Source organism: Lucilia cuprina, chromosome 4, assembly GCF_022045245.1.
Source record: "Lucilia cuprina isolate Lc7/37 chromosome 4, ASM2204524v1, whole genome shotgun sequence".
In the NCBI taxonomy this organism is placed as follows: Eukaryota; Metazoa; Arthropoda; class Insecta; order Diptera; family Calliphoridae; genus Lucilia; species Lucilia cuprina.
The window spans coordinates 50,131,434-50,146,614 of NC_060952.1; the positions used below are offsets into that span (position 1 = coordinate 50,131,434).

Consider the following 15,181-nt stretch of genomic DNA (forward strand, 5'->3'; position numbering starts at 1 on the left):
AATTTTCAGAGGTTGTCTCGGATTTTTGTTCATATCTCCGTTATTTACCGACCGATTTTGCTGATTTTAAACAGCGATCTTCTCGAAAGCATGTCTAATAGAATTATTTAAGATTCGGATTTCGCCGATTTCTGGGGTCCTCTAAAAACTGATTTCAACAGACAGACGGACAGACAGACAGACGGACATGGCTTAATCGACTCCGCTATCTATAAGGATCCAGAATATATATACTTTATAGGGTCGGAAAATTATATTATAGAAATTACAAACGGAATGACAAACTTATATATACCCTTCTCACGAAGGTGAAGGGTATAAAAAGATGAACACGTGTGTGTAGATGTATATGGTTTTATTCTGCTGTGTATTTTTTGGCGTCTTTGCGTTGTTGGCGTCTTTGCGTTGTTAATTTTGTTTTTGTTTTTCTGTCCATTATTTCACCTTGAATATCCGCAATTCACTTATTAAAACTGTTATTGCAATGAAATTTATTACAGAGGGAGGTAGGAGTTAGTATCGTTCCTAATATAAAAATTTCATAAAAAAAACATATTTTTTCATGCTTTATTAAAAAAGCAACAACAACACTATGAATTGGAAAAAGATTACATGTTTGTGTAGATGTTTATGGTTTAATTCAGCTGTGTATTTTGTTTTGTATGTTTGGATTCTGTTGGCTTCATTGAGTTATGTATTCTTTTTGTGAATTCTGTTTGTATATTTGGATGTAGGTTGGCTTTATTGCGTTGTTTACAGGTTACATAAATAAATTCACTTTGCTTTATGCCTTCGATGAATAAACATCTTTGTCTAGCTTAATTTACCGAACGGGTTGGAAATGATTTGAAGTGTTTAAAGAAAAGTAGTTATAGTGAAAATAGTGCGATTGTGTTTTTTTAATTACATATATAATATGTAAGAAATATTGATTTAATTAATTTATTTACCGTTTAATTGCCTTATTTATTGTCTTTAAATCCATTAGATCTCCTTAAAATTTTGAAATTTCATATCAAAGTTTCAACAAACTGAAATTGGAGATTTGAAATGCTTACTTTGTGCACGTTTATTATACCCTTCACCTTCGTGAGAAGGGTATATATAAGTTTGTCATTCCGTTTGTAATTTCTATAATATAATTTTCCGACCCTATAAAGTATATATATTCCGAGTCCTTAAAGATAGCGGAGTCGATTAAGCTATGTCCCCCTGTCTGTTGAAATCAGTTTTTAGAGGACCCCAGATATCGGCTAGATCCGAATCTTCAATAATATAATACTGTTTCTTTTAGATAATTTCCCGAGTCATTAAAAACACATGTACAGTGTGTTTCTGAATAAAGTAAACAGATTTCAAAATACATTAAAACAATTATTTAACTGAAAAGTAATTATACAAACTTCACCATCGCTTTCATCTCCAAAATCTAGAAATAAACTTTTCGATTTTTGTGGTAAAACGCGAGTTTCAGCATCGGGTACTTTGCCATATTTAAAGACATAGTTGTTAAACATTTTAAACAAATTTCCAATTGGAACAATTGGGAATTTGTTGTTTTGTTTGGATAACTCAAACAAAATTGTAGATTTGTTACAAGAGATGTAACAAATGAAATAGATTTATTTGGATTTGTACTAATTTCAAGGAACCTGAAATATACTTACTTCTCTTTCGATAGCTGTAGGACTCAGTAAAAAAAAAGAATTAAGAAATTTTGTGTTGTTGTAATTCAGTTTGTTGTTTATTGTGGTTGAAATTCAATTTGTTTGTTTTATTTAATTTGAGGTTTGTAGTGCGTTACAATTTGTTTTAAATGTTTTGTTAATTGTATTAATTTTTGTATTTTAGTTTTTAAGTAAATATAGGTGTGTGTTTGTGGGAATCACTGCACAGCACTGGTTTTTATTATTTTTGTTTAAATGTTTTCTTTGTTTGTGTAAATGTTCGTTTATTGTTTGTTTTCATAAACGTTTGTAATTTGTTTTGTGTGTTTTTTTTTGGTTTTAATTTAAATAATTTGGCCGCTGGCGCTCGGGTTTTCAGTCGAAGACTGACTTCTTCGTCCTCCTTAGCCGCGATAGCCGATGCGGCTTAGTCGAGGTCGATCAAGTCGTTGCCAGATCGATCCTCGACATCACGCCCCTCTTGCACTGGTGCAATGTTTAATGCCCCCGACAACTGACCCACAGCTGCAACATTCTGTTCAAATTGTTCAAATTTGTGTTAGCGAACCCATTACTGCTGCTTTGTTTTGTTCTTCTTTTCCCTTTGCAGATGGATCAGTTCCCAGAGTCTGAAATGTGCCTAGTCTGTTTCCGCTACCACCCTCTTCGCTACTGCAAGCAGTTTAAGAAGATGACGGTAAAACAAAGACAATATGTCGTCCGGGTCCATCGCTATTGTTCCAATTGCTTCGCCCGCACGCATCTAGTCGGAGGATGTATTTCAATGGAGGCCTGCCAGGAGTGTGGAGATTTGCATCACACCATGTTGCATCCTGAGCGGTCCCAACGACATCGTCAACAACCACAACGACGTCAACAACAACGACAACGTCTCCAACAACAACAACGTCTTCAACAACAACCACAACAACGTCAACAACAACCGCAACGTCGTCAACCACAACAACAACGTCGTCGACCACAACCTCGCCAGCAGATGCAACCTTCACGTCGCCGTCAGCAACAACCTCAACGTCGCCGTCAGCTGGTACAACGTCGTCGTCCCCAACCACGCCGCCGTCAACCTGTTGCAGTTACCCAAAATGCCCAGGAATTGGTACAACAGATTGTTGCAGCTGTGGGTCAATTGTCGGGGGCATTAAACATTGCACCAGTGCAAGAGGGGCGTAATGTCGAGGATCGATCTGGCAACGACTTGATCGACCTCGACTAAGCCGCATCGGCCACTTATTCAGCGGCGGTGTAAGTACGGCCCAAGCCGTACTTTCGCGGCTAAGGAGGACGAAGAAGTCAGTCTTCGACTACAACCGAACGCCAGCGGCCACAAAAAAACAAACAAAAAATAAATAAAAACATATAAATATAAAAGAATTTTAATAAAACAAATTCAGAAACATTTATATAAACAATTAAACAAACATTCATACAAACAAGACAAAGACATTCAAACTTAAAAAATAAGTGTCGTGAGTGGTTCCCACAAAAACACATACATTTATTCTTTTACAACAAAAAACATAATTGAACTAATAAACAAAACAACAGTGAAATATTTAAAACCTACATTGTACAAAACAAAACAAGAAATTTAAATATTATAAACACCAAATAAAAACTGGAATACAACACTAGCAAACACCACTTTTTTTATATTTATTTTCTGGTCTCCACAGCAATTGAAAGAGAAGTAAGTATATTTCAGGTTCCTTGAAATTAGTACAAGTCGAAATAAATCTATTTCATTTGTTACATTTCTTGTAACAAATTTACCATTTTGTTTGAGTTATCCAAACAAAACAACAAATTCCCAATTGTTCCAATTGGAAAGTTGTTTATGGTCCTTTTGAAACCGTCAAAGAATCGGCAAAATAAAAATTTTTAATTTCATTAAAATAAAAAATAAATTTTCAATTTATTCCCTTTATTTTGCAAATCGTTTATTACAACAAAGATTTATTTCGATTTCACATTATTTTGTTCTTAAAATATTGTGTGTAGATTAGTACATTTGGTGGTGGTTTTTTTCTTTTATTTACTAGCTTTATTCTCATTAAAATTCTCTTAATATAATTTACATACGATAGTACTCAACTATATCAAGAAGAATAAAGCATAAAAGAAAATAAGAGAAAATTATTTATCAGTAGTGTAATTGTTGTTACAGTTAATTGTGTACCCTACACTTTACAGGCTGATAATATTAGTACAACGCTGAGTTTGTTTTTTTTTTTTTTTAATAATTTATGTAAAATTAATTTTATATATTTCGGTGTTAATTTTAAAGTTCTTTATTAAAATACACCCTACTATTTTTCGAATAGGAATTTTTAATTCAAGGTTCGTTTTGATACATATTGAAATTGTAGATTTTATTGGAATTCTTCAATTAATATTTGATTATATAGTGTCAGCTGTCAGTCACTTTGGAAATATTTTACTACAGGTACCCTACATACAGTGTTTAATACTTTCCGTACATAGTTCGTTTTGTACTTTTCTACTATCATATAGTAATTTTCATTACATATTATTTGTGGGTTCACTAAAAAGTCACATTCCTTTGTTTATTGTAAAAGAAAATAAGTACAATGGGTTCCCAAATATGTACTAGATTCATTCACGAATCAGAAAATTTAATGGGTGTTTGCAATAAATTTTCAAGTCTAGGTTGTGATGATTTGACTGAATCTCTTTTAGAGGCAAAACTGCAAACACTAGAAGAGGATTGGCAGTCGCTACGCCGTGCTTATGAAGGCGTATATATGGCTGATGACGGAATCGTCAGCCCAGATTATAAAGCGAATGCTAAATCCACTTATGAAGAATGTAGGGATAGGTATCAAGAGACCAAAGCTGAGATGATAGATTTTATAAAAATGTCCAAAGCTTCCGCTGAAAACAATCAAAGAGACAGTGGTCCTTCTCATTCCTCAGCATTTGATCCATCTAGTTACCATCCACTAAACATGACTTATGAAGCGCCAGATATGGGTGTCAACGTTCCACCATGCGATGCACCTGACTTTCATGGTTCCTATGAAGAGTGGCCTTCATTTAGAGACATGTTCAGTGCTGTTTACATCAGTAAAATAAGAATGCCAGACGTACAAAAGTTATTGTACTTGAGAAGAAAGGCAAAAGGTGAAGCAAGTTCCATTGTCAATAAATATCCATTGACCAATGAAAGTTTTTCGTTAGCATGGGGTGCTTTACGAGCACGCTACGAAAACAAAAGGGTTCTTGTAGATATACAATTGAACCCTCTATTCAATATTCCACCTGCCAAAACTGAATCCGCTGAAGCGATTAATAAAATACAAACAACAATAACTGATTGTCTGGCAATGTTGTCTTCTCATGGCGTACAGGTAGAAAACTGGGATCCAATCCTCGTTTACCTTTGTTCGACAAAACTACCTAGTGAGACCCTCGCTCTTTGGGAGCAATCTCTAACGACGAACTCGATATTGCCATCATGGTCTCAAATGGAGCAATTTCTAATAAAAAGACACAGAGTAGTAGAAAGAGTAGTAGGAATACTTAATGAAGGAAATCAAATGAATTATAATTCTAATAATTCCAATAGGCAGAAAAATAACAAAGCCCTTCGGGTGCCTCATTGTAAGTTATGCGACAAAAATCATTACTTAAGATTTTGTCAAAAATTTTCAAACTTCTCTAAGCAGCAACGAAACGATTTTGTCACACAGAATCAAATCTGCATTAACTGTTTATCACCAGTTCATAAAGTTTCTGAATGTACAAGTGTAAACAGATGTGATCAATGTGGTAATAAACATCACAGCATGTTACATTTGAATAAAAATGATAATCTAAATTCTCAAAAAAAGATTACTAAGAAAAATTCGTCGGTTAACGCTTTCCATGCGGATCCGATAGATATTGAGAATGAAGACACAGAAGAAAGTACTGATCTCTCAGGAAATCCATGCTGTTACAAATCAACTACAGATGCAACTAACACTCAAGCCCATTTAACTGTTAATCAGGATGATATCTTACTTCCAACTGCGCTTGTTCAAATTTTGCACTGTGGTGAGCCATTTACAGTCAGAGCACTGATAGATTCTGGTTCAAAAAGATCATTTCTGACTAGTAGAATTTCAAAAAGGCTAAACCTGATTACGGAAAATGCAAATTTCGAAATCTGCGGCTTGGGTGGTACAGTAGTAGCTAATGCTAATAAAGTAAGTTCTATTACTTTATACAATCAAAGGCATGAATTCAAGTTAACAACAAAAGTCATAATTGTTTCCAATTTGACAAATTTCATGCCTAGCTGTTCAATAGAAATTTCTGATCTCTCCGACATCAGAGACTTATGCTTAGCTGATCCCAATTTCTTAATATCTGCTCAAATAGATATGCTGCTAGGAAGTGACATAATTCCTCACATCATACTTGATGGTCTAAAGAAAAACGTTTTAGGTAATTTGATTGCTCAGAATTCTATTTATGGCTGGTACATTTACGGTCCAATGAAATTGCACACAATTTCACTTACGGCTATAGACAACTTACAAAGCGAAAATGAAAGTGTTAGCTCAATATTAAGAAAGTTCTGGGAAATAGAGGAAATTCCGCAAATAGCTAATCAATCAGAAGCAGATCTCTTTTGCGAAAATCTATATAAAGAGACAACTTCTCGACAGTCCGATGGTAGATATGTAGTTAAACTTCCGTTTAAAAGTGAATTCCCAGAATCTGAGTTTTTGCAAGCGTCTCGATATTTGGCAAAGAAGCAATATTTACAAATTGAACAAAGGCTTGAAAAACATGACACGCTTATGCAAGTTTATAATGACATCTTGAATGAATATATTTCTCTCGGTCACATGAGGAAATCAAATTCTCAAGAAATTTGTCATAATGGAAAGTTCTTTTCATATTATTTGCCACATCATGCGGTTTTTAGACCTGAAAGTGCGTCAACAAAAGTTCGTATCGTTTTCAACGGATCACGAAAGACAAAAAGTTCAAGGTCATTAAATGACGTTCTCCACGTCGGACCAACCTTACAGGCAGATTTAATGACAATCATTCTAAATTGGCGTTTATATAAGTATGTCTTTAATGGAGACATTGAGAAAATGTATCGCCAAATATTAGTTCATGAATCAGATCGTTCGTATCAAAAGATTTTGTTTCGGAAAAATATTTCAAGTCCAATTGAAGATTTTGAGTTGACAACGGTAACTTTCGGTATAGCATGTGCACCTTATTTGGCAATTAGGACCCTTCTACAATTAGCATCAGATTCTGAAAAAGATAGTCCTTTATCTGCAAGAATTTTGAGAAAAGAGACATATGTTGACGACATATTGTCCGGAGGCCATTCATTGTCATCGGCAATGGAAGCTCAAAAACAGCTGATTGATACTTTAAAATCAGCAGGGTTCCCATTAAAAAAGATAACGGCAAATCATCCAGATTTGTTGTCTCAGATATCATCTGATGATTTATTGAACACAGAATTTTTAAAGCTCTATGATTCAAGTTCAACAAAAACTTTGGGAATTCGTTGGAATGCTATAAGTGATTCCTTCACTTATAAAGTAGAACAATTAAATTCGACATCATCGGCAACAAAAAGGCAGATTCTCTCTGCTGTTGCTAAACTTTTCGATCCCGCAGGATGGCTTACGCCTATTATTATTCAAGCCAAGATTCTTTTACAAGAATTATGGCAAGACGGGGTCGGTTGGGATGACGAGGTCAAACCACAATTTCTTGATAAATGGAAAATATTTGTTGATAGTTTCCCTACTATCGAATCCATTGAAATTCCAAGATGGATCCACTACCATCCTCAATATAATATCCAAATACATGGATTTTGTGACGCTTCTGAGCAGGCTTATCGCGCTACACTATATGTGGTATCCGAGAACTCTGGTATTCGGTATTCAAATCTGCTTTCAGCTAAAAGTAAAGTTGCACCATTGTTTTAGCTTGGCTACAAAAACCTCCATCAGTCTGGATTCTGTATGTAGCTAACAGAACAACTCAGATTATAGAGAATGTTGGTAATGCCAGTTGGAATCACGTTCCAACGGATCACAACCCAGCTGATCTTGGCACTCGCGGTTGTAAACCACAAGATCTTGTTAACAACCCATTGTGGTGGTATGGACCAATGTGGCTCTTGGATTCCCAAGCAAATTGGCCCAAATATTGTTCTCTACCTGACGCTCTTCCGGAAAAAAGGAGGATTTCAGTCTGTTTTTCAACATCGGCTGACAACAGTCTAATCGATAGATTCTCCTCTTATCCTCGAGCTCTTGCTGTTACAGCTTACGTGCTCAGGTTTATTAACGCTATCAGGAAGAAAGGTTTAAAGGTTCAGCATTCTAGTTTGACTCTTAGCCTTACGGAGCTTAAAGAATCAAAAGTTATGCTGATCAAACTAACTCAACGAGTTTATTATCCCCAGGAGTATTGTCAGCTCTCTGATGCGAAACTAATTTCAAAGAAAAGTGCTATTCTCACTTTGAACCCATTTCTAAATTCGAATGGAACTATGAGAGTTAACGGTAGATTAGCCAATTCATGCCTAACTTATGATGAAAGGTACCCATTCATTATTCCAAACTCGTCTAACTTCTGTAGAATGTTTCTTGACTTTAATCATAAAACTCTGTTGCATGCTGACATTTCCCTAATGATGAATGCAATTCAAAGTCAATTTTATATACCAGGACTTAAAAGAACTGTTAAAAAATGTGTTCACCATTGTTTAGTGTGCGTCCGTTATAAGCAAAAACTGAAGTCTCAGATTATGGCAGCTCTGCCAACGGAAAGATGCTCCTTTTCTTTACCATTCACTTATGCGGGTGTTGATTCCGTTAAATGGTGGTTAGGGTGGTCCCTCCGATGACATCCCAGTAGGAACTGCTTTGACAGCATGATGTTATGTTCCTTAACTGAAAGCATCTTCGTTTCGTCATGCAGATGTTCTTCGCATGTCATTTGAATGCAGCCTGTCACCGTTCTTAGGGCTGCGTTTTGACAGCTTTGAAGCTTCTTCCATTGCGTGTCGCTAAATCTAGGTGTCCACACTGGCGCTGCATAGTTTACCACTGACCGGCCAATCGTTTGATAGGTAGTCAACAAGATTTCTTTATCCATTCCCCAAGTGCTGCCGGCTAGAGACTTGAGTACCTTGTTTCTACTTCGCATCTTGTTGCAGATTGCAGTGGTGTGCGCTGAGGACATAAGGAGGCTATCGAATGTGACACCAAGTATTTTGGGGTGATTTACCGTCGGAATTTTTTCGCCATCGACTGTCACATCCAGTTCTAGTCCTACTTCCTTAGTCCAAGTGGTGGAGAGAGTTGCTGAGGATTTTGTAGGTGATATTTTTAAATTCCTTAAATGGAAGAAGCTGGAAAGAACACATAGGACACGCTTGTATATTTGTTTGCTTTTCAACAAAAGCTATACATCTAGAAGCGTGCTCTAGCTTATCCTCCGACGCGATTTTAGCAGCTTTCGCACGGTTTACGGGTAGAAGGGGGTTGCCTAAACGCCTTATGTCCAATAATGGCACAAATTTTCTCGGCGCCAGTAGATCGTTGCGAAAGGAATCTCTCTCATTTTTACGAAAATCAGCTGAAGATATAAGTAAAACATATGCAGTCCATGGGTTTGAGTGGAAGTTCATTCCTCCTAGTGCTCCACATATGGGAGGTCTTTGGGACGCTGGTGTAAAAAGTTTTAAGATTCACTTTCAGAAAATAGCTGGCAACCAAAAATTTAACTTTGAAGAGTTTTCGACTCTATTAACCCGAATTGAAAGTGTCCTAAACTCCAACCCTATTTCCCCAATGTCCGAGGATCCTTTTTAAGAGGAGCTCCATTGATGTTCGCCCCTGAACTGCCTTCAGAGAATTTATCGATAATAAACCGATGGGAGCGGCTCAAGGCCTTTCATCATCGTCTTAGTCACCCTGGAAGACTGAATATCTTCATGAACTTCACAAGCGTTACAAATGGAAAAACCCACAGCGGGATTTGCAGAAAGATGACTTTGTAGTCATAAAGGATGAGCTCCTACCTCCAAATGAGTGGAAAATGGGACGAATTGAATTAGTCCATACTGGAAAAGATAAACGCGTTCATGTAGCTGACGTCCGAACAGCGTCTGGAACCGTTACCAGACCAATAGTCAAACTTTGCATACTTCCGATTTGTGATAAGTCAGTAGATTGACTAGGATTGTATGTTTAGTATGTCCTACATGTTCTGTTGAAATTGTTCAAATTTGTGTTAGCGAACCCATTACTGCTGCTGCTTTGTTTTGTTCTTCTTTTCCCTTTGCAGATGGATCAGTTCCCAGAGTCAGAAATGTACCTGGCCTGCTTCCGATACCACCCTCTTCGCTTCTGCAAGCAGTTTAAACAGATGACCGTAAAGCAGAAAAATACGTTGTTCGGGTACATCGATACTACAGTAACTGCTTTGCCCGGACGCATCTAATTGGAGGATGTACGTGAATGGAAGCCTCCCAGGAGTGTGGAGATCTCCATCATACTATGTTACATCCGGAACAAAATCAACGTCGACAGCAATCACGTCGTCAACAACAACTACAGCCTCGTCAACAACCACGACAACAACAACCACCAATTCGTCAACAACAACCACAACTTCGGCAACAGCAACCAACACAACGTCGCCAACAACAAAAACAAGGCGTCGCAGACAACTACAACGTCATCGTCGACAACAACAAGCACCTCAACGACGTCAACAACCCAACGACGTCATCAAACAACCACACAACGTGATATTTAACAACAGTTACGTCGTCGTCAACGTAACATACGTAGAAGAACTGGTGCTGCTCCAGATGCCCAAGAGCTGGTGCAAATAATCGTCTCTGCCGTAGGTCAACTGTCTAGGGCCTTGAATCTTGCACTAGTGCAAGAGGGGCGAGATGTCGAGGATCCATCTGGTAACGACTTGATCGACCTCGACTGAGCCGCATTGGCCACAAATTCAGCGGCGGTGTAAGTACGACCCAAGCCCGGCTAAATAGAAGAACAAGTCAGTCTTCGACTAAAAACCCGAGCGCCTGCGGCCAAATTTTTTTAAATTAAAACCAAAAAACACACAAAACAAACAATTTAAACAAAACAAATTAAAACGTTTATGAAAACAAACACTTAAATAAACATTTACAGAAACAACAAAACATTTAAACAACATTAATAAAAACCAGTGCAGGGATTGCCACACACACACACCTATATTTATTTAAAAGCAAAATTACAAAAATTAATACAATTAACAAAACATTTAAAACAATTCATACACGCACTACAAACCTAAAATTAAATACAACAAACAAATTGAATTTTAATAACAATAAACAATTGTTTATTTTTTTGTTAACAAACTGAATTACAACAACACAAAACTTCTTAATTCCTTTTTTTACTGAGACCCACAGCTATCGAAAGAGAAGTAAGTATATTTCAGGTTCTTTGAAATAAATTACAAATCGAAATAAATCTATTTAATTTGTTACATCTCTTGTAAAAAATTTAAAATTTTGTTTGAGTTATCCAAACAAAACAACAAATTCCTAATTGTTCCAATTGGAAAATTGTTTAAATTTTATTAAAAAATATTAAACAATTAACAGAATACTTTCATTTAAATAAAAAAGGTAAGACTCATGGCATAACCAAATTAACTAGCTAATTTTTTGAATTCATCAAAAGATTTCAGCACAAATTTCAATATACGGATTTCTTAAGGTTTCTACATAAGCCAAATTATCCCAAATTCTCACGTTGTTGTATGTGGAGGCCTAAAAGAATTTTATGATAATTTCCTGTCCAGCTCAAACTAAATACCGCTTAAGCATGAATGCCAAAAAATTGAAAATCCTACACAACATTTCCATCATTGCGGTTGGCTGTAAGGAAACGTGTGAAGGTTGTGCGAACTTTATAGTGCTGGTCAAAACAATTTGAATATATTCAGTTCAAAGATTAGGCTATAGTTCAGGCTATAGAATATTCTATAGTAGAGATACACTATAGACCATAGTATAGTCCAATCTATAGTAAAGTTCAGAGAATTAACTAGTTAGTGTATTTTCCAGGTTATAGACTATTGTAATGGCCAGACTATAGTCCAGACTGTAGTATAGTTTAAACATATACTAGTGAAATGTATAGTTTAGCGCCCAGATATGTATATTATGTTAATAATTTTTTTAAAGAATTTCATTTAATGACCATTTAAATCTGATTATTGTGTTACATATATTGTTTTTGCATAAGTTAGTAATAGAATCCATTTGCTTTAACAACTCCCATTTTTATATATTTCTGGTCACTTTATGTGCAGATTTTAATGCATTTTGTTATTCTATATTTATTCAGAATTATAAATTACACATTTGTCTTAAAAAATTTCTTAGAAACCTAAATGTTTTTTTATAATTGTGGCAACGCTACATAAATGATTAAGAGAAAAGGAAACTTCAAAAAACCTTAGACCTGGTTCACACTAGGAAACTTTTTTGATTTTAGTGTGTGAGAGAAAGAAATATCAACCATCTCTTTCTCTCACACACAAAATCAAAAGTTTCTCAACAAAAGTTTCCTAGTGTGAACCAGGTCTTATTTAATAAAAAAAAATGATTTTTTTCTACTATGGTGTGTACCATGGTATAAGTCAAAGTATGACAAGTAGTCCGACTCTCATATACAGGAAATTACTCTCTCACATCTACGAGTATCGTGTGAATTCGACTCTCTTGTTAGAAATTTAAACTTGTCAAAACCCTCGTATGTTTAACTTACTTTTTTGACCACTTTTAAGGATTGTACGCGAAATTACGGCTGTGCACAAAAAATCTGTAATTTTTTAAAATAATTTTATCTCACTTTTCATACAAAATTTTGTTTAAATTTTCTAAACTGGAAAAAAATATTTTTTTTTCTAATTATTGGCATTTCATTTTTGTTGTTGTTGCTGTTGAATTTTAATTTTCAAACAGAGTTTCAATTTTTGGTATTGAAAATTCGAACAAATTTAAAATTGTATTTTTTTTATAAAACTCTGTGTGTTTGGAATGCACCAATACATATACATTTTTGTTACTAACACATATTTAGAGTTATGTACTTTTTCTCTAACACATGCTTAGAGTTAGGTACTGCTGTCAAAGAGTCGGACTACTTGTTATACTTTGGTATAAATAATAGAAGGTAGTGCAAATTTGCCGTTATGTCAGTATGATTAATCATTTGACAATAAACGAGATTTGAAATTTATTAGGAAAATAAAGCTACACATTCTTGAATAGCAATCTCACTTTTGCTTATACATACTTCAAATCTTATTTCAAATTAAAAACATATATTTTTATTTTAAATAAAAAAATTTTAATAGCAAAATATTTTAGTCGCAATGAGCTGCCTTTTTCTGGACTGCGAGAGCACAAAGCACCATTTCAAAACAAAGAACATAAAATTTTTTAGAATTCCTACACTGCCGTATATGCGCAAAGACTGGCTAAAGGTTCATTGGGGAGAATCCATGTGAAAGCGGACAGCAGTCGGATTTACTGGTCCACATATCATTGAGTTTTTGAATGGAAACTCATTCCAATGTAAAAAATACGTTCTAATATGGATTGTTAAATTTTAAGAACATTGTCCCATTATAAGTTTGTATTTATTATAATTTGAAGGACCCACTGGTTTACTCCTTACAATTTTCGAAGCAAAATTTAAAATTAATGAGAAGAATATCCGGTTAAGTAGAAATGCGGTACTAATGTCCCTAAGGTAAAATGGTTAATATAAATATAACATCAACAGAAATGCAAGTAAGGGCATAGTTGACGTTAAGTTCTTTTATGTGTACTTGGGCGCATACTCAGAAGAATTGGTACATCTAACTCTAGGATTAGCAAGTACTACACGTGCGCAGTTTAATTTATCTTAGCATTATGCAAGACTCTTTCATAATCTAGTAACTAACTAACTAACTAACTAACTTACTAACTAACTATTCTTAAGTTTTTCCGAACTACACATAGGCATTTAAAATTTTTCTTTATTATTTTATACCCTTTTTAATGTGGCAACGCTTTTTTGAAATGAAATGAAATGAAATGAAATAAACTTCATACACCTCATTACTAGTCAAAAGAATTAAATTGAAACAACTTTCTATATTTTTATACCCTTCACCTTCGTGAAAAGGGTATATATAAGTTTGTCATTCCGTTTGTAATTTCTATAATATAATTTTCCGACCCTATAAAGTATATATATTCTGGATCCTTACAGATAGCGGAGTCGATTAAGCCTTGTCCGTCTGTCTGTCAGTTTGTTAAAATCAGTTTTTAGAGGACCCCAGATATCGGCGAGATCCGAATCTTCAATAATTCTATTAGACATGCTTTCGAGAAGATCGCTATTTAAAATCAGAAAAATCGGTCGATAAATAACGAAGATATGAGCAAAAATCCGAGACAACCTCTGAAAATTTCATCAAAAAATTGTTATAAAAGCAACATCAACACTATATATAGAAAAAGATGTACACGTGTGGGTGTAGATGTATTTGGTTTCATTCAGCTGTGTATTTTTTGTATGTATACACAGCAAAAAAATATGATTTGCATTTTTTGTTAAAATAAAATAATTTTCCCTTTTGTTTTGCAAATATATTTTTTAATGAATAGAAAAAAGTATTTAAAACGTTTTCAATTACATGAGAGTAGATTGTGAGTTATTGTACAATAATTTTTTGCGAATAATGTAAGTTTGAAATTTAAAACTAACACAAATTTTTTCCAAAACAATTTTTTACGATAAACAAAAACAAAATCTACGTCTCGTCAATGTTTACCAGCAATGAATCAGAGGTCGAAGTCGACCGGCTTCGAGTCGGAGCTTAGCCGCCGCCGAACTATATTTAGTTGCTTGAGCCGCCGCCGAAACATTCGGCTTAAATCGACTCAAATTTTTTTAATGTTTTTATTAACTAGACTGTAAAATCAATTATGTTTAAAATACACTATGGTGAAGGGTATATAAGATTCGGCACAGCCGAATATAGCACTCTTACTTGTTGATATTCATATCGTTCATTCATTAAACATACCCCATCGAACCCTATAAATGTAAACAAACGTTCACAGACGGCATGGTAAGTATTATTTTAATAAATTTATTATTTTTTCTATTTTCTTTAAAAATTGCTATTGGTTTAGAGGGAGGTAGGAGTAAGTAAGGTTCCTAATATAAAAATTTCATCAAAAAAGACATATTTTTCATGCTTTGTTAAAAAAGCAACAACAACACTATGAATTGGAAAAAGATTACATGTTTGTGTAGATGTTTATGGTTTTATTCAGCTGTGTATTTTGTTTTGTATGTTTGGATTCTGTTGGCTTCATTGAGTTACAGTGTCTCTCATAAGTATTCGAATTTAGGTAT

The 15,181-nt window shown here is 34.7% G+C and overlaps 2 protein-coding genes across 2 annotated transcripts; one reads left to right on the plus strand and one right to left on the minus strand.

The window, feature by feature from the left end:
* Nucleotides 1-4,276: 4,276 nt before the first annotated feature.
* On the plus strand, nucleotides 4,277-7,660 carry LOC124419190. The gene has a single exon (XM_046947801.1). The coding sequence runs from the start codon at nucleotides 4,277-4,279 to the stop codon at nucleotides 7,658-7,660; it is 3,384 nt and encodes a 1,127-aa protein (XP_046803757.1).
* Nucleotides 7,661-8,534: 874 nt separating this feature from the next.
* Nucleotides 8,535-9,372, minus strand: LOC124419191. Its single transcript, XM_046947802.1, has 2 exons — nucleotides 9,185-9,372; nucleotides 8,535-9,132 (listed from the first exon to the last, which is right to left on the minus strand). Exons 1-2 carry the CDS (start codon nucleotides 9,370-9,372, stop codon nucleotides 8,535-8,537), a joined length of 786 nt encoding a protein of 261 aa, XP_046803758.1.
* Between the last annotated feature and the right edge of the window lie 5,809 nt (nucleotides 9,373-15,181).

Excerpts from the sequence above, each read along its gene's own strand:
- LOC124419190 (XM_046947801.1), top strand. The coding sequence starts at position 4,277 with ATGGGTTCCCAAATATGTACTAGATTCATTCACGAATCAGAAAATTTA.
- LOC124419191 (XM_046947802.1), bottom strand. The coding sequence starts at position 9,372 with ATGAACTTCCACTCAAACCCATGGACTGCATATGTTTTACTTATATCT. Across the intron at positions 9,133-9,184 it reads GCGAAAGCTGCTAAAATCGC|CAAACAAATATACAAGCGTG; the intron begins GTCGGAGGATAA and ends TTTGTTGAAAAG.